The 24,546-nt window shown below is 43.5% G+C and overlaps 1 protein-coding gene across 4 annotated transcripts in view; it reads right to left on the bottom strand.

The window, feature by feature from the left end:
• The window catches only part of PTPRJ (protein tyrosine phosphatase receptor type J), a 148,637-nt gene that overhangs the window by 25,233 nt on the left and 98,858 nt on the right, over positions 1-24,546 (bottom strand). For 2 of the 4 annotated variants that reach the window (XM_075928125.1, XM_075928126.1), the window contains 6 exons: positions 21,285-21,551; positions 17,502-17,768; positions 12,334-12,600; positions 5,848-6,132; positions 2,861-3,133; positions 2,225-2,356 (listed from right to left, as the gene is read on the bottom strand). In XM_075928125.1, the coding sequence (XP_075784240.1) occupies positions 2,225-2,356; positions 2,861-3,133; positions 5,848-6,132; positions 12,334-12,600; positions 17,502-17,768; positions 21,285-21,551 (1,491 nt within the window). The remainder of the gene's footprint in view (positions 1-2,224; positions 2,357-2,860; positions 3,134-5,847; positions 6,133-12,333; positions 12,601-17,501; positions 17,769-21,284; positions 21,552-24,546) is intronic. The other 2 variants (XM_075928127.1, XM_075928128.1) reach the window with 2 other exon arrangements.

The following is a 24,546-nucleotide window of genomic DNA, read 5'->3' as shown; positions in this document are numbered from 1 at the left end:
TCTAGCTTTTGCAGCAACTAGATAGCTCTAGGCTAGAGCAGGGCAGGAAAACAGCCCATCTGTGGTGGGGCAGAGCAGCCAAGCTTTCCAAAGTAGCACGCCAAGGAGACAACAGCCCCAGATCAGGCCCAGACATCCAACTCAGTGACAGACATGCAGAGCAGGGATGAGAACCAGGAGACTGTACCTGTGGGGCTAGTGGGAAATGACCTCATAGGGGTAGGAACAGAGGGTGGCAGCCATATGACAGACACCAAAGTGGGAGGATGTCCTTAGACAGGAAGATCTCTCACTATAGACAAGATGGAGTTTGACATGGTGGTAGTGTTGGGGCAGTTCCAAGACCATCAAAAGGCTGTTCCCCACTCTGGCACTAGTTAACTGAATAGAAGGAGTGTCCAGAAAACAGTATTACCCCTCCCATTCATCACAGGCCTCCCTCCCCACTTACTGATTTTAAAAACAACTTTTTTGAGAAAACAGTATTAAGTTAATAACTAACGAAAGGTTGGCGGAAGGCTAAGGAAGGTTGTTTTGTGAGCAAACTAACAGCTAAAAAGCCAGCTCTGTGCATACTACAGGGACACTTAGGGCTCACTGAAATCACTGCCTTTAATGGTGCAGGAGCAAGGCTCAAGGCAGAAGAGTGTCTGGAGCACTCTGTTTGCTTCACATTAGAGCATCTGATGCAATTTCTACACTGGAGATAATGATGAAAAACAGTTACTGTCCCAAACACCACAACTCCACCCTACACTTAGTGTACAACGATTATAGACAGTTGAGTGTTATACAGTGGGAATATTACAGTTACCAGGCTGACGAGTCCTTTGCTAAAATCTTTCCCCCTCATAGTAAAGCATAAATCTGACACTGACACAACTAGAAAAATCCATTTCTTGCCTTAATGAACAAACGCAACAGAGAACTGCGCTTTGCATGTGATTCAATTGTAAAAATTAGCAATTAGAAGCATCTAAAAATACAAGTATGCTGATAAAATGCTGGCATTAAAAAACAATTTGGGGCAGCCAGCTAAGGCAAACTGAGGATACTGGAGTACAAGAAGTTATTCAAGTATCACTGATGGTATAAGCCGAGGTGGGCAATAAAATAATGGCGGTTCACCGGAGTTAGCCCCTGGTGGGCTGTTGCCACTATATTTACCTGCACCTCTGCAGGTATGGGTGATCGCAGCTCCCATTGTCATGGAAGGGCGATCCACAGCCAATGGGCGTTGCAATCACCTGTACCTGCAGAAGAACAGATAAATACAGCAGTGTGGGGGCTTGCCAGGAGCTAACACTCGTGGACAAGATCTGGAGCACAGGCTGGTATTTGCCTACCACTGGTATACTCACTATTGTACAAGAAAGTGTACTTTTAAAAAAAGGGAGTGAAGATCTACAAGGGCAGCTGCTGGGAAATGCATACTCATGGTTAAAACAACAGGCAAGTTGCAGGATCATTATATCTGTTCATGAGTCAATACAATCCTGCATTGGGGAACCACTTATTTCAGCTGCCTTCATCTGCAGGAATGAAAAATATTTAAACCTGAAAAGAAAAGGCTTGCTGATTTCATGAGTTATCATTGTAGTTAACCAAGTACAATTTTTCTTTTAATTTTTTGATGCTTTAAAGCTAATGTATTTTAGAGCAACTCCTGATAGCAAGCCTTATGGCTTCCTCTGTTTCCCTTAGCGTATAATGCTGACAATGCACCTTCACCCTTTCATCCATAAAAAAGCTCCCAACAACCATAGGTTATTAGTAGTAAAACTGGAAAACAGTGCTTCACCTCCCCAAAGTTCTGACATTTTTATTGTAGTAATCTTCACAACCTTGAGAAACACCCCAAAATACAGTAGTTATTAATTGCCAGCCCCTAAAATTGCGGTACAAAAAATACTGTAAAATGTTGAAGTTCTTATTACTGGCAAACCAATAAGGAGTTATCACTTGATCGTAGCACCATTGTATAAGGCCTATAAACTAGAACAATTCAGGCTGGTCAAACCTGAGTGAAATCCTGACTTGTGAAGTCAAACAGTGTTTTGTCCTTGAACCAAAATTTCACTCTATGTTTCTGAATAGTTGACTGCAAATATCAGGAGTAATATTTCATGTAGTTTAGGATCTAAAAAGTTTGTCTCAATTGATATATGCATAATGTCTGATATACTGAATAGTACATCTGGGAGCTAACATCCTAAGATCTTACCATTATCTGTTGTGATTACTAATGCATAGGCAATTAACGGTCCATTTTTTGACTCAAATCCACCAAACTTAATTTTAAAAGAGTTGTAAGAGACGGATGTTACACCAGGTTTCTCGTCTGGAGAAGGAGGGTCTGTAAAAGAGAAATATTAACATTAAATTAGCTTTTCAATATGCTGGAAGGAAAAGGTAAATCAAGGTGAAAGACACCTTACTTCAAAATATCTACCTTTTCCAACTATCTAGGAAAATTACAAGAAAGCCCACCATTTTCTCCCAGGGTCTCAGATTATTACAATTTGCACACTGAGCAATATCATATAAATTAACACATTTTAATGTCACTTAAGAGATAGCAGCTTTAAAATCAAGCAAGCCAACAAAGAAATAGTGGGTAGTTCTTATAAAAATGTTTTATGGAAAAGAACATCCATATAATTGATCATACTAGTTGTTCTACATACTTATTTACGTTTTCATACACAACTATGAATGGAGAAAAAGTCTTTCATAGTTTGAATATTGACAAATACTGTATAATGCTAGACATTTTGCATGTTGTAACTCAGAGCTCTTTGGAGGTAAGAGGTCCCATATGCTACCTCCACACCCCCTCCCTCAAACTTTTTATACTCACCAGTGATACTTGTATCACATGTTTTTTGCACTGGAAGGCTTTCTTTCCCACATGAACAGGTTATAATACTAACACTATAGGTGGTGGAATAATTTAAATTTGTTATAGTTGTAGATAGATTACTGGTCAAAAATGGTGTTTCATTCCTCCACACGGCATTGACTGTGTTAATTTTGAAGCTAGTATAGCTGCCGTTAGGGCTGCTCCACCTTAGTGCTAACACAGACTGTTTAGCCACTGGTGTACAGCTAAATTGAGACACTGATGCAGCAACTGCAAAAGAAGAAACAAGGTTAAGTAATGGAGCAAATTGGATGTTTATCTGTTCAATCAATTTACACTCTCCAGGGCAGAATCTATGGTTTTCATCTCTCTGCGAACCACCGTACACATTTGTTGTACAGGCAGTCCCCGGGTTACGTACAAGATAGGGACTGTAGGTTTGTTCTTAAGTTGAATTTGTATGTAAGTCGGAACTGGCGTCCAGATTCAGCTGCTGCTGAAACTGACCAGTGGCTGACTACAGGAAGCCCGAGGCAGAGTTGCTCTGCCCTGGGCTTCCTGGGATCAGCCGCTGATCAGTTTCAACAGCGGCTGAATTTGGACACCTGGGACAGAGCAGCTAGGGAACTGCCAGGTAGGTCCCCGCAGCGCCGCACCTCAGCGCTGCGGGGACCAACCCAGCAGCACCCCAGCTGCTTACCCCAGGTGTTCCCAAGTCAGCCGCTGCTGAAACTGATCAGTGGCTGACTTGGGGACGCCTGGGGCAGAGCAGCTGGGGTGCTGCCTGGTTGGTCCAGTAGCGCCGAGGAGCGGCGCTGTGGGACCAACCTGGCAGCGCCCCAGCAGCTCTACCCCAGGCGTAGTCGGTGAGAAAAGCCTGGTCTGCTGGGGGGGGGCGCACTAGCCGTCCCGCCACCCGCGTCCTCCGGAGCGAGAAAAGCTGCTCTGCGTCTCCCTGGTCTGCTGGGGGGAAATCCCCCCAGCAGACCAGGGAGACGGGGAGCAAAGCCTCGGAGGAAACCGGCAGCGGAACAGCCACGGCGCGTCTGGACTGTCCCGCTGCCCGCGTGCTCCGCGGCTTTGCTCCGCGTCTCCCTGGTCTGCTGGGTAGGGGTCTCCCCCCCCCCCCCCAGCAGACCAGGGAGATGTGGTGCAGCTTTTCTCGCCCCGGAGGATGCGGGCGGCGGGACCGCGGCGCATCTGGGCGCCCCGCCGCTCCCGTTCTCCGGGGCGAGAAAAGCCCCGTTCGTAACTGCGGATCCGACATAAGTCGGATCCTTGTAACTCGGGGACTGCCTGTAGTATACAAATAATAAATATTATCTAGCACCTATATCCTTTTATGTTTTCGGCTATTTTTCCATTCTCTTGCTCTCTATCTCCATACCACATCCTCAGTCTTCTTTCTCCCCAAATTATTACACTCCTTTACAGTATTTAGTTTGTTTTTATTCTCTGTCCACTTTCTTCTTTTTACATTAACCTGGACTCATGAGTTTAGAATGTGTCCGAAAATGCAGGAAAAAGTGCAAAATAAGAAGCAACTACAGGCTGAACCGCTCTAGTCTGGCACTCTGTTGCGGCAACATCTATGGTCTGGCGTGATTTTAATTAGCCGGATGTCCACTTATCATGTGGCCAAGTTTCCTGCAGTCCCATAAAGTTTATTTACTGCCACCAGTCCTGGCTCTCAGTATTTTGTGCTACTGTTTAGCTCTAATTTACCCTTAAATGTCTTCCACTGCTTACTGGGCTCTTAGAAGTGTGAGTAATGCTGCTACACTAGGGGTGGACAAAATGGCCTCTGCGGGCCGGATCGGGCCTGCCAAGTGGGTTGATCCGGCCCGCAGAAGCCCTGCCACTCCCCTTCTTCCCACTCTGCCAAGAGCACGCAGCCCTTTGAAGCCCCACGTGCTCCTCGCAGGGTGGGAGGAGATGTCACTTGCTCCCCTGCCCCTAAGCGCTGATTGGCCTGGGGGCAGGAAGAGGGCTTGAAGTTTCCTCTGCCTCCCCTGCCCCCCCACGAGGACCGTGAAGCACTTCAAAGTGCCCTACGCTCATGCGGGGCAGGGGCAGGGGCAGGGTAAAGGAAACTACACACAGCTCCCCCGTCTCCAGGCCCTGATTGATCTGGGAGGCGGGGGAGCGCATGAAGCCTCCTCCCACCCTGCGAGGAGAGTGTGGCACTTTGAAGTGCCACGTGCTCCTCACAGGGCGGGGTAGGGCGAGAGGAGGCTTCACATGCTCCTACTGCCCCCAGGCCAATCAGGGGAGCTGCAGGAAACTTCCTTCGCTCTGCCCCAGCCCTGCGAGGAGCCCGCAGCACTTCAAAGAGCCACATACTCCTTGCAGGGCAGCAGGAGGCTTCGCATGCTCCCCCACCCCCAGGCCCTGCTAGGGGCTTGGGTGCCTAGTGGGATGAGGGGGGCAATCCCCCATCCCCAGACCAATCATGGTCTGTGGGTGGGGAAGCCCAGAAGCATCCTGGCTCCCCCTTCCTGTTTAGGCCCCGCCCCTTCCAGGGTGACCTGGGGCCACTTCAAAAATTTTTGAAATGGCCCCAGTCCAACAATTATTGCCCACCCCTGTGGTAGACAATATTGACCTCCTGTGGTTCATCAAATTCTCTGGTTCAGTACCAGTCAGATCCTGAGGGTGCTGGACTAGAGAGGTTCACCTGTAGTTCAAAAAGAATGTATGCCACCAAAAGGTAAGTGACAGTGTACACCTCATGAATGAATGACTGTTCTGCAAAGAAGATTGCAATTATCTTTACATGGCTGCACAGCATAAAGACCAAGGGCTATATTCTACCTTGATACGTACCTTCTGCCATGCTATTGGAAGTGATGGATGTGCACACAGTTAAGTCAGATTAGAATGTGAACCCCAAATGAGTGCTAAACAAGCAAATCAGTTGCTGGGTATCCAATACATAAACAACAAAGAATTTCAATAAAAGCAGTATATTTCTTGGAACTTGCCTGTACAGTTAGTTATGCTTATTCGGTCTCCCTCTGTTTCATTACATTGCAATTGTGGAAACACTGTGAACGTATAGGAGGTGCCAGGGTTTAATTCTATAATTGTAGCCCCAAATGTATTATCTGTGAGGGGGTATGACTTGCTCGTGTTGGTTTGTGATCCATTTTCTTCTGAGATTACTATGTAAAGGTAGTTAGAAGCATTGGCATCATTGTTTTGCCAACTTAAGTTTACTTCTGTTGTGCTGATGTTTACAACTTGGAGGTGAAACACTGGACTGGGTTCTATTGAAAACAAGACATAGTGGGCATTAGTTAATAGCTGTGCAGAAAAACTTGCTGAAAGAAAGATACAATAGCTAACAAACCAACAATTAATGTTCTAAATTGTAACTCATCCCACGTATTGCCTAATCCATGCTATGAAGCTGAAGTATTTACACACTGATTGCGATCATGTTTACAAACTGGCATAAATCAGGAACAACTATTGAAATCAGTGGAGTTACAACACGATAAATAAGATTAGAAACATACCCCCAGAATTATCAAAATTCACAGAGACACAGATGCAAACAGGTACTTTGGCTGTGTGACAGAGAGGCCCATTTGTAGTTAATTTCTCTGAGTCAGAAACTCTTTCCAGGACTGACCAACTCATGCACTGTTGGCATAATATGCATCTAAAAGGTGTTCTGTAAGGTAGCACATACCAACTAACAACACGCTGGTCTGGCCTCAAAAAGCATTGGGTAGTGTATACTGGCAGGGGTGAAAGCAGATGCCGGGACTTATTGGTGTGCCCTGCACCAGGCCGGACATCCTGGGGGCGGGGGAGGAGAGGGGAGAGAGGGGTGACTCTGGACCCACCAAGGCATGGGGCCTTAAGCGGAAGGGGCTGAGGGCAGACAGTGCCCACCCCCCACCAGGCAGTCCTTCATGGCTTTCCCTGGGGCTCTGGCAGCGATTTGAAGGACGCTGGGAACCCCAGGACCTTTTAAATCACCAGTCCCTGGAGCAGCTGACCCTTTTGTGTTTCCCCACAGTTGGCGGCCCTGCTGTTAGAGTCTGGCAGCACCGCCCTGGCAGCCTTTGAATGCTGCTGCTGCAACAGCATTGCTAGACCTTATAGCCACTGACAGGGAGAGGGAGGAGAGCAAAGGGGGCACTGATGTTAAAGCACTGCCCTACCCGTATACAGACACGTTCCAGAGCAGGTTCTTACCAGCCTGCTGTATGGACCCACTTTCACCGCTGATACCTGGGATGCTTACAGAGAGTTATAAATATAAGCCAGTATTATATTATCACACTGGCTGTGTCTACACTGGCATGAATTTCCGGAAATGCTTAAAACAGAATAGTTTTCGTTATAAGTATTTCCAGAAAAAGAGCATCTACATTGGCAGGCTGCTTTTCCAGAAAAGCCCTTTTTCCGGAAAAGCATCTGTGGCCAATGTAGACGCGCTTTTCCGGAAAAGAGCCTCGATTGTCATTTTCGCGATCGGGGCTTTTTTCTGGAAAAGACTACTGGGCTGTCTACACTGGCCCTTTTCCAGAACAGTGTTCCGGAATAAGGACTTATGCCCGAGCGGGAGCAGTGTAGCTTTTCCGGAATAGCAGCTGATTTTGTACAGTAGAGTGTCGTTGCTTTTCCAGAAATTTAAGGGCCAGTGTAGACAGCTCGCAGCTTATTCCGGAAAAGTGGCTGATTTTCCGGAATAAGTGGCCCAGTGTAGACACAGCCAGCGTGTTTGCCAAGCAATGCCTAAGCACAGTGTGCCCCAGACACAGGCATATCTATAAGCTAGTCTGATCAACCTGGCCATCAGGAAGGCAATGAATGTACATTCCCATGCAAGATAATTATACAAAGCTATCAGGAGAGCAAGTGGGGAAAAATGAGCACTTCATCTCCACCAAGGATGGAGACTGCACCCCCAGGAAGCCTTCCTGCTTCTTGAAGTGAGGTCAGTTAACTTCAGAAGGACACAGGATGGGGGGAAATAGCCATTGTGATGCAGATCCTTCATCTGAATCAAGCACTCCAAAGTCTGTGAAGGATCCTGTCAAGAGACTCTGACCAGCCATGCTTGAAGAGGGACTGGATGAGAAACACGGCTTTGAAGAACGGAGTTGGACATACTAAATCAGGCCTTAGCCTTAAAGGTAGAGTTTCACTTTTGTTTTCTTGTAACCCTTTCTATCTTTATTCCTTGCACTTGGCATCACTTAATCCTTTTGTTAAATAAATGTGTTTCACTTTCTTTGTATACCTATGCAGTACATTGATTGAAGGGTAGGTTGGGTTAATCTCCTTTTAGCTAACAGGCTACAGTATATTGTCCCTTGGAGCACTCACTTCTGTGAATATTGCAGGAGAGGATGCTGCAGGGAGACGCTCTGGGGAACTGGGAAATCTCTGGGGATCGTGAGGTTCACTTTTGTAACATGCTGAGCAAGGTTTGACCTGGCAGAATCCTAAAGGGTTTGCTGGCAAGACAGCCAAGTTGGTGTATTTAGGGAGTCATCGGGAAGCTTAGCACTAGCAAAACTCACTTGCAGAGGCTGAGGGGGTAACACACTAACTCATAATTCTGGAAATCCCGTAGTACTGTTACAGTGAGGTTTTCTAAAGTGCTTCCCTAAGAATGCAATTCATTGGGAACTAGGCACTTAACCTGCTCAGATTCTTTTGCAAATCCCACCTGGCATCTTTTTGCCCCTAGAAGTACCTGATTATCTTAGTAAATCTGCCCCTCTGTTTCTCAGCTTCCTATTCAGATCATAGTATTTTAAGCATTCCAGTGACATGGGTTCCAGGAAAGATTCCCATTATCCCACTTGATAAATTCTGAACTATCCTATAAGGCATGAAAAACTGCCATACAAATAGTATTTGATAAAGCACAGACTTTCCAACCACATTCAAAAGTGCAAGAGAACTATGTCAGCTATCTATGAGTTATCAGACAGAACACAAGACAATGAATCCATTGAAGAGTCAGAGGAATCTAAAAATACCTATTAAGGGCACTTTCCAGGTGCTGTTCAGTGCCTGAACACTGCAAAACAGCTACAAGTTGAGCTGAAGGTATACACACGCACATTTATATTCTGAATTTTCTTGAGAGTATTTCACATGCTTTTATCTAGCGTCTCAGTGTCGAGATGTTAATGGTTTCCACATACACAATATGTGAGCACTCAAACATACGTTATTATGTAGATTGGCAAAAATGTTTTGTTTTACTTCAATCAGCAGAAGGAATAGACCCCATGGACGGGGTGGGGGTAAAGGGGACAGCTGCCCTGGGGCCCTGCAATTTAAAAAGGCCCTGGGCTCTCAGCTGCTGCTACCATGACAGAAGCAAGAACCCCTGGCCCTTTAAATCACCACCAGAGCCATGGAAGCTGTGGGCCAGGAAGCACTGAAGGGCTGGTGGGAAGAGGCTAGCCCACACCCTCACCCCTTCAGTTTGGCGTGTGTTTTTTGGGTTAATTTACACTGTGCTGTTAAATGACTGATAATTAACTGGAAGAAAACAGAATTTACCTTACAACAATTTAAGAAAATATCGAATTTCCTATTCATGCCAGTGGGCAGTTGTATCTAGTGTGTTTAAGATCTACATGGTGCTTGAGTCCACATCCTTGACATCTTTCTGGTGTAACTGGCCCATATGGGTCCCATGGCGCTCACTAAAAGTTCACTAGTAATATCACTAGTCCTGTTAACATGGTCCAGTTTCACACAGTACTACATGAACACACAAAAGGTTGTTTAAACACTGGAATAAGTTGCCTAGGGAGGTTGTGGAATCTCCATCTCTGGAGATATTTAAGAGCAAGTTAGAGAGACATCTATCAGGGATGGTCTAGACCCAGGGTGACCAACCCATCACAGACAAAGAGCCAAAATAGTGGTGGATACAGTGCAAAGAGCCGAGAGAAAGAAATTGCTGAGCAAACCGCCCCCCCCCCCCAAAAAAAACACTGCCCCTTTAAGAGCCACATGTGGTCCAAGCAGGCTTCTGTCGGCCACAGTGTCAGATCTCGTTGCCCTAAGCGGCACCCTGACCAGAAAAAAGGTCAGAGCAGGGGAATGCAGAACAGCCATGGGTGTGGGAGCCACAATTTGTCCTTTGAAGAGCTGCGGGTTGGCCCTTGGTCTAAGACAGTACTGGGTCCTGCCATGAAGGCAGGGGACTGGACTTGATGAGCTCTCGAGGTCCCTTCCAGTTCTAGTGTTCTATGATTCTATGAATAGGGAACTTTGAATGTATGCCAGGAAGTCCTCACGCCCTAGTTATTGTGTGATGTGGTAGTGTGGACTACAATATACATGCCTGTGGTGCAGATGAAAGCATTGTATAGACTTCAGTCTGGGGGGTAGGCTGTTGAAGATGTATGAATTGAACTTCCCTCAAAATCTACAAATAAACATCATGGGAATTCAAAAAGGGTAAAAGGTCCCTTATACACATGCCTTGGCCTTGTTCAATGTAGGATAACACTCTTGCCAGGACAAACAAGACTCCTGAATACTTATGTACAACAGCAAGCTGTGCAAATGCAGGCAAAAACCATCTTTGTTAGCTCCCCTGAGAACAAATGAAAAGGAATGTTTTCTCTGAACCCACATAGCAACTAAACAAAAAACAAAAACAAACAAAAAAACAATCCATGCTCTAGCAGATCAGAAATGCTAAATGATATCGCATAAAAATCTACTGGACAAAATGCCTATGGAAGTTATCAAATATAAATGAATAAGATTCAAGAACAGTGATGAAGATGGACAACTTCAGAGAAACGTACCACTCCCTTCTGGACATTTATCAGGTAGAAACAACCACTCAACATAGGGGAAACTGCTTGACCAAGAGGGCCATAATCATAATGGGAAAAGAGCTCTCTGTCACACACACACAGCGTGACTAGACAGTGAAGACTGTGGGATGATCCCCCATTTTAGCACTTACTCTCTTAGGGTATGTCTATACTACCCCCCTAGTTCGAACTAGGGGAGGTAATGTAGTCATACGGAGTTGCAAATGAAGCCCGGGATTTGAATTTCCCTGGCTTCATTTGCATAAAGCCGGCCGGCGCCATTTTTAAATGCCGGCTAGGTCGGACCCCGTGCCGCGCGGCTACACGCGGCACGGACTAGCTAGTTCGGATTAGGCTTCCTATCCGAACTAGCTGTACGCCTCGTGGAAGCCTAATCCGAACTAGCTAGTCCGTGCCGTGTGTAGCCGCGCGGCACGGGGTCCGACCTAGCCGGCATTTAAAAATGGCGCCAGCCGGCTTTATGCAAATAAAGCCCAGAAAATTCAAATCCCAGGCTTCATTTGCAACTCCGTATGACTACATTACCCCCCCAGTTCGAACTAGGGGGGTAATATAGACATACCCTTATTTATTAGAGCACTAATTGAATTTGACTGCTGCAAATCCTCAGCTACAGGAACACTGGCTTCAATTAATCTTTGTTGATGTACATTGAGGATCTAACCCTTTTTCTTTTTAACATTTATTTTTTCTGGAGTATTTTTCAAGGTGTTTTCCCCCTCTCATTTTAAATCTTCTGTTTATGCTGCTTTTATATAACCATTCAGAGCCCCAATCACTTCCCCAACTAAAGCAAGAATTCATGTCAGGAAGGACTGCAGGATTGGCTACACAGTGACATAAAAATAATCTTCCAAACATTACTAAGGGTATGTCTAGACTACAGGGTTTTGTCGACGGAAGTTTTGTCGACAGATACTGTCGACAAAACTTCTGTCGACATAGAGCGTCTAGACACATTCTGTTCTGTCGACAAAGCAAGCTGCTTTGTCGACAAAACCCTGTAGTCTAGACGCAACCCTACAGGCAATAACACCTTCTGTCATCAGAACTCTGTCAACAGAAGGTGTTATGCCTCGTAAAATGAGGTTTACCAGCGTCGACAAAACTGCTGAGTTCTGTCGACGTTATGTCGACAGAACTCAGCGGTAGTGTAGACGCAGGTATAGTTTTGTCGACAAAAGTCCACTTTTGTCGACAAAACTCAATAGTCTAGACACACCCTAAGTTTTCATCAAACCATGTCTCTAAGGGAATGTGTTTTGTGAAACATACAAAACAGTGGAATGCATGGTATCAACCTATGTTTATGTAGATATATCCATAACAATTCGTGAGTATTTACTTAATCCAGTATAACTATTTTACAGTCATTTAATTTGCTTTGTTTTATCCTTTGCAACATGGCTGGCTTGATTATTGGTCATTTATATATATGTTTTATAACGCATAAAACATAAAACAAATAGAATTTATAATTCTTGGAAATCTTTGATTTTGCCTCTCTCTATATAGAAGGGAAGGAATAAGAAGTTAGTAGAGAAATGTCATGACATTTATAAAGGTGACAGATGTTGAGATGACAGATTATAATTTCAGGATGTTTTCTTGAAAGAGGTTTCAATGACTTACTTGTGCAGGTTCCTATGGGGGTAGACTCTCCTTCAATCCCTGCAACTTGTGCAAAGACCTTAATTTCATACAAGGTACCAGGTTGTAATCCTGTAATGGTAGCAGACTTGTTTGAGGAAGTGGTGTTCTCTCGAGATGAATTTCTCTTACTTCCATAGAGTATTGTATAAGTGTAATTAGAAGAATGAAGATCTCTGTTTTCCCAAGTCAAAGTTATACTTTCTGTGCTGACATTTGCAACTTTGAGATCAACAACTGCACTGGGTCCTGTTTGGTAAAAAACCATATGCATTAGTAATATGGCAAAAATATATACTGAAAGGAAAACAAAGCAAAAAATACTCCAGTATTAATTCACATAATTGTAGTTTTACACTATGGACTTATTTTATAAGATCTACCACAGCATTTGATGGCAGTGATCTAAACATCTATCATTTAACTTCATGTTTTATTTTGACCTATGGGTACTGAATACTAATACCAATTTCATGGGGAACAGAACAAAATGTCACTTCTGTCATTATGTACATGGCTTTGAGACCAACAACTGCACTGGGTTCTATTTGGTTAAGAAAAAAAACATATATGCATTAGCAATACGGCAAAAACATATGGGCTACGTCTACACTGGCCCCTTTTCCGAAAGGGGCATGCTAATTTTCCAGGTCGTAATAGGGAAATCCGCGGGGGATTTAAATATCCCCCGCAGCATTTAAATAAAAATGTCCGCCGCTTTTTTCCGGCTTTTAGAAAAGCCGGAAAAGAGCGTCTACACTGGCCCCGATCCTCCGGAAAAAAGCCCTTTTCCGGAGGATCTCTTACTTCAAAGTAAGAATAAGAGATCCTCTGGAAAAGGGCTTTTTTCCAGAGGATCGGGGCCAGTGTAGACGCTCTTTTCCGGCTTTTCTAAAAGCCGGAAAAAAGCGGCGGACATTTTTATTTAAATGCCGCGGGGGATATTTAAATCCCCCGCGGATTTCCCTATTACGACCTGGAAAATTAGCATGCCCCTTTCGGAAAAGGGGCCAGTGTAGACGTAGCCGTGCTGAAAGTAAAACAAAACAAAAAGTGCTCCAATATTAATTCACATTATATAATTTTAGCTTTACACTATAGATTTACCTTATAACATAACCATAGTATTCAGTAGCAGTGATCCAAGCATGTGTCATTTAACATCATGTCTTATTTTGAGCTATGGCTACTGAATATTAAAATCAATTTTATCAAGTACAGAACGAAATGTCACTTTTGTGATTATGACGTACAGGGCGAGACAAGCTGTTTTGCTTACCAATGTACCTCAATTCACATTCATGTAATGTCTTGCTAGTGGCTTTGTTCTGGAACTCTTAATACCATTCTAGAAATGGTCATCACATGAAATAACATGTCCTTGACTTCTCAGCATTTTCCTTACCTAGCCTCATGGCCTCAACAGTACAAAGTCCCTTCTTTTACCACAACTGACATTTTTCTAGACATTCTCAGCTAGATTAATTGGCCCATTTTAGCTGAGGGCGCCATTCTAGTTATGCCACGCTGTAAACTTGGTTTTGCCTCAGCAAAGCAATTCAAAACACCTGTAAAAGCAGGCCAGTAAATGTAGGTCTGTGTCTTTCATAAATTACCATTAGGGTATTAGCAGTTTCACCATGGGAATTTCAAAATCTTTGTAAACGTCTGACTGCACCTTTTTATTAAGGTTTGATTGGGAAAGTGAGTTACTTTTAACTGTTTCTTAGTTTTTACCATGGCCTTAAAAGATTTATAGCCTTCTTATATACAAAATGCATTTATATTGCCCAACACCTGTTCATTTTCTAAATCTTCAAGTAATTTTTCCAATAAATCGCATGCAATATAATCTGGAAGAGTGTTTTATAATGTTACTTTCTGTAGGTTACATAACAATACAGGCAAATATAAAAACAGTAAAGCAATTGCCATTATTACAATCAGAGGAACAGACATAAAAAGATAATCATTTCAAAAATGGATAGGGAACCTTTGGCCTATGGGCTGGATACAGTTTGTCAGCAACGGCTGCTGGTGGGCCAGGAGATGGTTTCTTTACCTGAGCATCTGCAGGAAAGGCCACTGCCAGTGGCTGCAATATGCCATTCCCGGCCATTAAGAACTCAGAGAAGTGGTGCAGGCTACGCTACTGTCCCTTACCTTCCATTGAGTGGGAATGGCAAACTGCACCATGGGGAGTTGTGGGGCACCGTGTTTGCAAATGCACAGGTAAATAAAGCATCCAGGAGCCTGCCAGCCATGAACCCTGATGAACCATGTCCAGCAAGTGGTCCAGAGGTCCCCCAGCGATTTAAAATATGCCATTCAAGTCACACCGCGTCGCTCTGAATTTCACACCCACAGAAGAAACAGATTTATTAAAATGAAATTTATCAAAGATGATTTATTTGCTTTAAAGAGTGATAAAACTAGACAATTACAATGAAATATAGTGCTCCCTTCCTGGCATTTATTCACGCAGAAACCACTACTTAATATGGAGGGACTCCATCTAGAATGCCATAATTGTAATGGGTGAAGATCTCTCACACTCACTCACACAGTCTCTCCCGCTCTCACTCACACAGTCTCTCACGCTCACACTCACTCTCTCTCACTTGCTCACTCTCTCACTTGCTCACACTCGCTCATGCGCTCTCTCTCACTCGCGCTCTCTCTCTCACATGCGCTCACACTCACGAAGACTGTGGGATGATCTCCCAGTGTAACACTTCTCAGTTAGGGGAACACTGGCTAGAATAGATCACTGGTGATTTACACTAGCTGAAGATCTAACCCATTTTCTTTTTTATAACTATTTTCCCTTCTGCTCTCCATGCCCCAATCACTGCCACTACTGGAGCAAAATTTTGTGTAAGAGGTTTCCCTGATTGGCCTGGGGATGGGGGAGCGTGGGAAGCCTCTTTCCACCCTGCGAGGGGCATGGGTGCCTAGTGGGAAGGGGGGGGCAAAGGGGCTCTCCCAGCCCCAGATCAATCACCCCTCTTCCGGTTTAGGCCCCGCCCCTTCCAGGCATCCCTGGGACACTTCAAAAATTTTTGAAGTGGCCCCCAGCCCAAAATTATTTCCCACCCCTGCTTTAGTAGTACGGGAAAAACATTCGCTGAAAGGAAAACAAAACAAAAAGTACCAGTACTCCAATATTAATTCACATAATATAATTGTAGCTTTACACTATAGACTTGTTTTATAAGATCTGCCTCAGCATTTGATAGCACATCCCAAGCCACTGTCCTGAGCCCCCTTCTGCACTCAAACTTCCTTCCAGACCCCATATCTCTCACTCTCTCCAGCACCTCAATCAGCTGCTCTGAGCACCCTTCCTGGGCCTGCACAGTACACTCTTTCCCATACACAGAACGTCTGCCCCAGTCGTTACAATGCCCCCCCAGCCCCTAAGTTCCCTCTCACAGCTTGCACCCCACACTCCCTCCTGAACCTCAGCCTCCTGCCCCCACCCAGTGAAAGTGAAGGAGAGTGAGTGACAGAGGGAAGAGGATGGAGCCAGCAGGGCAGAGCCTCAAAGAAGGGGTGGAACAGGGACCAGGGCAAGGTGTTTGGGTTTGTATAATTACATAATTGACAAGTAGAATACTGCCTTACGATTGTTATTTTTCTAAATCTTAAAGTGATGTTTCCAATACAGACTACGGAACAATCTGGATAAGTGCCTTTTAAGTTAGATTCTGGAGTCTAACATTATGGCTGATATAGGGCTGATATTCGGCCAGTTAAGGGGTTACAAAGATTTCAGTTAGAAGAATATACATAATAAAGATCATCGTTACAAAATATACTATGGGAGTCACTCAGCATTGTGCTGAGTTTCACATCCATCCAGATATAAGAAATCTGCCAGGTGTCTTAGAATGAAATGCATTAAAGGGGATTTATTTGCTTTAAACAGTGACAAAGATGGACATCTCTAAAATACAGCACTCCCTTCAGGGCATTTATTCAGGGGAAACAACCACCCAGCATAGAGGAAACTCCTTCATCGAGTTTGCCATAATCTTAATAGGAAAGTGCGTGCACGCACACACACACGCACACGCACACAGTGAAGACTCTGGGATGATGCCCTCTTTGTAACTTTATGGAAGACTGACACTTGTCATTACTGCCCAGAAGATGAACACTGTAGCAGCTGATCTTCAGAAGTTAAATGTAGTAGGTCTAGTCAAGACCCACTAATATGTTTGCTAAGGGTACCCCCAACAACGCTGAAACTCCTGCTCCTTACGAGGAGTTAGGAAAAACGACAGGAGGTTTCTCCTGTCAACCTCCCACTGTGGAGATGGTGCCATAGGTCAAATTAAGGTATGTTAACTCCAGTTATACCATTAATGTAGCTGGAGCTGTGTATCTTAATTTGACCTTGCAGATAAGTATAAAAAAGGCCTTGCTCTCCCATTTATTGCAGTGCTCAAAAAATGAGGCGTAAGGGATACTTCGAGGGAAGCGTTGTATCTCAAAATAACCTCATTTTTTCTCTCGAAATAGCATTGTTTCGCAAGAGTGCCACAATATGATTACGCAAATGAAGTGTAGGATATTTAAATTCCCCGCTTCATTTGTGATTTTGGGTGTCCTCTCTCTCTCTCTCTCTCTCTCTCTCTCAAGAGGAATAAAATGTAGTTATATCCTAATGGAATGTATTTTGTAAATCTTTTGAAACAATGAAATGTATAATACCAACTTGACATGTCACTTGCATTATATTTTCTTTGTAACATGGCTGGCTTGGCTGTTGGTAATGTGCACATATATTTGTACAAATATATAATTTATCATTATTGGAAATCTTTAACTTTGCCTCACTATGGAATGGAAAATTAATATTTTTGTTCTTCCCTAAACTTTACTTCATAATTATTTTTTTTCAGCTTTACAGAATCTAAATGTTGTTTAAACAGCCACTAATCAGGCCAGCATATCTAAATGATATAGCATTGTGATGGCAAAAATCACTTACCTCAGGATGAACAGTTACAAGTTAATTAATTGAAAAGTAGGAGTGTCCGTCAAAGATGTATACAAATTTCATGAAATTTACAAAGGTGACATGTTGAGATGACAGATTATAATTTCAGGATGTTTTCTTGAAAGAGGTTTCAATGACTTACTTGTACGAATATCTATGGGGGTAGACTCTCCTTCAATCCCTGCAATTTGTGCAAAGACCTTAATTTCATACAAGGTACCAGGTTGTAACCCTGTAATGGTAGCAGACTTGTTTTCAGAAGTGTTGTTCGCTAGAGATGAATTTCCCTTAATTCCATAGAGTATTCTGTAAGTGTAATTAGAAGCCTGAAGATCTCTGTTTTCCCAAGTCAAAGTTATATTTTCTGTACTGACATTTGTAGCATTGAGACCACCAACTGCACTGGGTTCTGTTTGGTAAAAAACCATAGGCATTAGTAATATGGCAAAAACATATACTGAAAGGAAAACAAAGCAAAAAATACTCCAGTATTAATTCACATAATTGTAGTTTTACACTACAGACTTATTTTATAAGATCTACCACAGCATTTGATAGCAGTGATCTAAACATCTATCATTTAACTTCATGTTTTATTTTGACCTATGGGTACTGAATACTAATACCAATTTAATGGGGAACAGAACAAAATGTCACTTCTGTCATTATGTACATGGCAACACAAGCTGTTTCTTTATCAATGTAGCTCAATTCACATTAATGTAATGCAGGGGTGAGGAATCAAGGGCCTAGGTGCTGGATGTGACCCCTGGCTTGCCTGGATCCAGCCTCTAAGGCTCAAACCCTCCCCTTTCTCCCCCGCAGCATTGAGGAACCCACGCTGCATTTCAGCCCCTTCTCTGGAGCATACCAAATCTACTAGGCTAGGCCCCTCTAGGCTCTGGTTGTGAGGGAAATGTAAGTGAGTATCATTGTCCTTTTCAGTTTGGGGCCACATTAGTGAAGGTTCTCACTTGCGTGCAGTCCCCGACAGATTTTTCTGTGGGTCAGTGGCCCGCGAGCCAAAAAAGGTTCCCCAGACATGATGTAATATCTTCTGTGTGGCTTTGTCCTGGAAGCTCTTACTAGCATTCTGGGAAGAGTCAGCACATGAAACTACATGTGCTTGACCTGTCAGCATTTCCCTTATTCAGCCTCCTGGCCTCAACATGACAAAGTCCCTTCTTTTACTATCACTGTCTTCTTCTAGACATTCTCAGCTAGACTAATTGGTGATTTTTGTCTCAGTGCACCATTCTTGTTGTGCCAAACTGTGGACTTGGTTTTGTCTCAGAGAACCAGTACAACGATGCCAGAGAATTTAGCACTGTATCTGTGATAGGAAACTATTACAGCATTATTAGTTTCGCCATGGGACTGCCAAAATCCGTGTGCACTTCTGACCATGCCTTTTAATTGAGATGTGATTGTGAGAGTGAGGTACTTAAGTTGCTTTTTACTTTCTGCTGTGGGCCCCCACAAGATATCTAGTATATTTGTGTACAAAATGCATCTATATTTCCCAACAATTTTAAAGTAACTTTTCAACTAAAGAATATGGAGCAGTCTTGAAAAGCACCTTAGAAATGTCCAATTTTGGATAGATAGTCAAGAGGCCACAAGAGTATAATTAGATGACTACACATAAAAGACTGTCATTACAAAACATGCTACTACAGCGTTTCAAATCCATAGATCTGCCAGATTTCTTAGAAAGACATGATCAAATGGGATTTCTTTGCTTTATAGAGTGAAAAAGCTGAACAATTCAATAAAACAGAACACTTCTTTCTGGTCATTTATTCAGGTGCAGACAACCACTCAGCATGGGAGAAACTCCTTTATTAAGAAGGCCGCAATCTTAATGGGTGAAGATTTCTCTCATATACACACATACGCACCCAGAGTGATGGGACGATTGTGGAAAGATGCACTCATGGTTAACACTTCGGGTATGTCTACACTACCACCCTAGTTCGAACTAGCGGGGTAATGTAGGCATACCTCACTTGCAAATGAAGCCCGGGATTTGAATTTCCCGGGCTTCATTTGCATAAGCCGGCCGGCGCCATTTTTAAATGCCGGCTTGTTCGAACCCCGTGCCGCGCGGCTACACGCGAGATAGTTCGAACTAGCAAGCCATTCCGAACTATCTGTACGCCTCGTGAAACGAGGCGTACAGATAGTTCGGAATGGCTTGCTAGTTCGAACTATCTAGCCCGTGCCGCGTGTAGCCGCGCGGCACGGGGTTCGAACAAGCCGGCATTTAAAAATGGCGCCGGCCGGCTTATGCAAATGAAGCCCGGGAAATTCAAATCCCGGGCTTCATTTGCAAGTGCGGTATGACTACATTACCACCCTAGTTCGAACTAGCGGGGTAGTGTAGACATACCCTTACTCTTCTACAGTAAAACTCCAACTGTCCGGCATCCAGTGGTCCAGCACTCCCGGGTTCCAATTGGTGCCGGACCATCAGAAGTGCTCTGGCCAGCTGGACAATTGGAGCTGCTCTGTGCCACTTCCCCAAGTCTGCTGCTGAAACTGACCAGCCGCAGACTTGGGGAAGCTGTGGAGCAGATCAGCTGGGGTGCTGCCAGGCGCCGAGCAGGCAGGTGAGGGGCGCCACTGCAGGACCAACCTGACAGCACCCCAGCTGCTCTGCGCCACAACGCTTCCCCAAGTCCGCCTTTGCCACTGCTGAAATGAGGAGCAGCGGACTTGGGGAAGCTGCAGAGCAGACTAGCTGGGGTGCTGCCGGGTTGGTCCTGCAGCGCCGCCCCTCACCCCCCTGCTTGAGGATAACTACTACAGTCTGGGGGGTTTGAAGCCTGCTCCCCTCCCCTCCCGGAAACTCTCAGCGGCGGCGTGGGGCTTCCCCCATCTTCCTGCAAAACGGCGGAGGGTTCACTCCTCACCACGCCGTTCCTGTCAGCCCCCGGACGCAGTGCGGGTCCAGCAGACCCGTCACAGCCCCCGTGCCGGAGTACCTCCCGATACTCCAGCATATCTGATAATCCGGCACCACCTAGGTCCCAAAGGTGCCAGATTATCGGAAGTCTACTGTATTTATTGCTGTGCTAAAGTACATTATAAATTCTGTGGACCAGACTGGGAAATAGATGCAAAAATCTCACCTTGAAGATGATTGGTTTCAGTGAAACTTTGCTAATTTACACAAGCTGAGGACCTAACCCATTTTCTTTTTTACAATTATTTTTAAAGTGTGCCTCTCCCCCATCTTGCGTTAAATCTTTGGTCCTTACTGTTCTCACTAAAATCAATCTCTCAGTGCCCTTGACCACTGTCCCTACTGGAACAAGCTTTTATGTAAACAACCACCACACAAATGGATTTATGCTGACAAAAATAATCTCCAAACATTACTAAGTCTTTATGTAACACAATTAATTATGGCATCTAGTCAAAGCATGTTCTAAGGGAATGTGTTTAGTGAATCTTGTGAAACAGTGAAATGTATGATACCAACTTGACATGCCACTTGCTTTATATTTTCTTTGCAACATGGCTGGCTTGATTAGTGGTCATGTGTATATATAATTATAAAAAATATAGCATTAAAAACTCTCTGAAATGTTTGACTTTGCCTCACTATAGAAGGGAAGGAATAAGGAATTACTATTTTTATTTTTCCGTAACATTCATCTCATGGTTTCTTCTTTTCAGCTTTATGGAATCTGAATGTTGTTTAAGAGTGACCAATCAAGCCAGCATATATAACTGCCGTAGTGCTGTGTTGGCAGAAATCACTTACCTCAGATTGAATGGTTACAAGTTGGTTAATTGAAAAAATAGGAGTGTCTGTCAAAGATGTATACAAATTTCATGAAATTTACAAAGGTGACAGATTTTGAGATGACAGATTATATTTCAGGATGTATTCTTGTAAGAGGTTTCAATGACTTACTTGTACGAATATCTATGGTGGCAGACTCTCCTTCAATCTCTGCAATTCGTGCAAAGACCTTAATTTCATACAAGGTACCAGGTTGTAATCCTGTAATGTTTGCAGACTTGTTTTCAGAAGTGGTGTTCGCTAGAGATGAATTTCCCTTAATTCCATAGAGTATTGTATAAGTGTAATTAGAAGCATGAAGATCTCTGTTTTCCCAAGTCAAAGTTATATTTTCTGTACTGACATTTGTAGCATTGAGACCACCAACTACACTGGGTTCTGTTTGGTAAAAAACCATATGCATTAGTAATACGGCAAAAATATATACTGAAAGGAAAACAAAGCAAAAAATACTCCAGTATTAATTCACATAATTGTAGTTTTACACTACGGACTTATTTTATAAGATCTACCACAGCATTTGATAGCAGTGATCTAAACATCTGTCGCTTAACATCATGTTTTATTTTGACCTATGGGTACTGAGTACTAATATCAATTTCATGCGGAACAGAACCAAATGTCACTTCTGTCACTATGTACATACAGTGCTTTTTTTTGTTAATTAAAAAAAAAAAAGATGCTGGTCCTTCAGGGAAAAAGATGCCAGTACTCCAGGGAAAAAGTTGTTGAGCTCTGACTGGAGGTGCCTGTATTGTGTACTGGGCAGTACCATCACAAAAAAGCTATTCCATGGCAAGACAAGCTGTTTTGTTTGTTAACGTAGCTCAATCCACATTCATGAAATGCAGGGGTGAGGAATCTCAGGCCTGGGTGCTGGATGTGGCCCCCGGCTTGCCTGGATCCAGCCCCTGAGGCTCAAATTCCCCCACACCCTCACAGCATTGGGGAGCCCACACAGGCATTTCAGCCCCTCCACTGGATCACACCAAATCTACTAAACTGGGCCTCTCTAGGCTTTGGTCTGTGAGAGAAATGTAGGGAGGATCACTGTCCTTCTCAGTTTGGGGTCACGTGCATTAAGGTTCTAGCTTTTTGCAGCCCCCGACGGATTTTTCTGTGGGTCAGTGGCCCGTGAGCCAAAAACGGTTCCCCGGTCCTGATGTAATATCTTCCACGTGGCTTTGTTCTGGAAGCTCTTACTAGCATTCTGGGAAGAGTCAGCACATGAAATTACATGTCTCCTATAGACAACCACCTAACCTCAAGATGATTCTTACCAACAACCACAGGACATACCACACTAATACCAATCCTGGTACCTTCCCTTGCAACAAACCCCGTTGCCAGCTTTGTCCACATATTCATTCTGCTGATACCATTATTGGACCTAACCAAGTGAGTTATAAGATCAAGAACACATATTCCTGCGCATCCAGAAATATAATCTATGCTATCATGTGCCGAAAGTGTCCGTCTGCTATGTACATTGGACAAACATCTCAGACACTTCGCCAAAGGATTAATGCCCACAAAACAGATATCAGACAAGATCACAAAGAAAAAACAGTTTCTTGCCATTTTAACCAGAAAGGACACTCTCTAAATGACTTAACCACCTGCATTCTGCTACAAAAACCTTTTACATCTGCACTTGAAAGGGAATCCTCTGAACTGTCATTCATGTTAAAATTCGACACTCTCCAAAAAGGAATGAACAAACACTTGAACTATCTTACGCATTATCAAGATAGCTTCCCCAATTATCACCTCTAATACCATTAACTCACAAACATCCCACTCTCCCCACCTCTAATATCATCAATTCATAGACACTTATCTTCCTTCCTTCCCCCCCCCCCCCCCCCGCATCTCCCTCCTGTTCTGAAATGTGATTTGTCCTTTTCATATGTGTTCATTTTTTTTAATTGTATCCTTTGGTATATATGGTTGTGACTATTTTCTTCCACTATTTGATCTGAGGAAGTGGGTCTGGCCCATGAAAGCTCATCATCTAATAAACCATCTTGTTAGTCTTTAAAGTGCTACATTGTCCTGCATTTTGCTTCAGCTACCCCAGACTAACACGGCTACATTTCTATCACTATTACCAAATATGTTACTACAGTTACTCAATGCTGCACTGCTTTTCAAATCCATAGATCTGCCAGATTTCCTAGAAAGACGTGATCAAATAGGATTTCTTTGCTTTATGCAGTGAAAAAGCTGGACAATTCAATGAAACAGCACTTCCTTCTGGGCATTTACTCAAGTGGAAACAACCACTCAACACGGGGGAAGCTCCTTCGTCAAGAAGGCCACAATCTTAATGTGTAAAGATTTCTCTCTCATAGGCTATATCTACACTACAATAGTTTTGACAGAAGAGCCCTTCTTCCTTGTGGGAGGAGGAAGAAAGGGCTTCTGAAAGAGGATATGTACTCTTCCGCAAAAAGAAGTGGAAGAGCACACGTGTTCCCTGGACGCCGCTGAGTTTTTCTGGGATACCTCTGGTATTCCGGAAAAACCCTATAGTGTATACACACTCAGCGTGATGCGATGACTGTGGAAAGATGCGCTCATTGTAACACTTACTCTTCTATTTATTTCAGTGCTAAAGTATATTATAAATTCTGTGGACCAGACTTTTAAGAGTTGCAAAACCTCACCTTGAAGATGACTGGCTTCAGTAAAACTTTGCTAATTTACGCAAGCAGAGGATCTAACCCATTTTCTTTTTTACAATTATTTTTAAAGGTGCCCCTTCCCTCCCACCCACTGCTTTAAATTTTCAGTTCTTACTACTCTATTATCAATCTCTCAGTGCCCCCGATCACTGTCCCTACTGGAACACGATTTTATGTGAGCAACCACCACACAAATGGATTTATGCTGACATAAAAATAATCTCCAAACATTACTAAGTCTTCATGTAATCCAATTAATTATGGCATGTAGTCAAAACACTAAGGGAATGTGTTTAGTGAATCTTGTGAAACAGTGAAATGTATGATACCAACTTGACATGCCACTTGCTTTATATTTTCTTTGCAACATGGCTGGCTAGATTAGTGGTCATGTGTATATATAATTATAAAAAATACAGCATTAAAAACTCTTTGAAATGTTTGACTTTGCCTCATTATAGAAGGGAAGGAATAAGAAATTAGTATTTTTTTCTTCCCTAAAATGCATCTCATGCTTTCTTCTGCTCTGTTATACAGAGTCTGAACGATATTTAAACAGCTACCAATCAGGCCAGCATATATAACTGCCATAGTGCTGTGCTGGCAGAAATCACTTACCTCAGGATGAACGCTTTCAAGTTGATTAATTGAAATTTAGGTGTGTCTGTCAAAGATGTGTAAAAATT

The sequence above is a fragment of the Pelodiscus sinensis genome, chromosome 4 (assembly GCF_049634645.1).
Source record: "Pelodiscus sinensis isolate JC-2024 chromosome 4, ASM4963464v1, whole genome shotgun sequence".
NCBI lineage: Eukaryota > Metazoa > Chordata > Testudines > Trionychidae > Pelodiscus > Pelodiscus sinensis.
The sequence above is the reverse complement of the archived record's forward strand: the minus strand, read 5'-3'. Positions and strand labels throughout refer to the sequence as shown.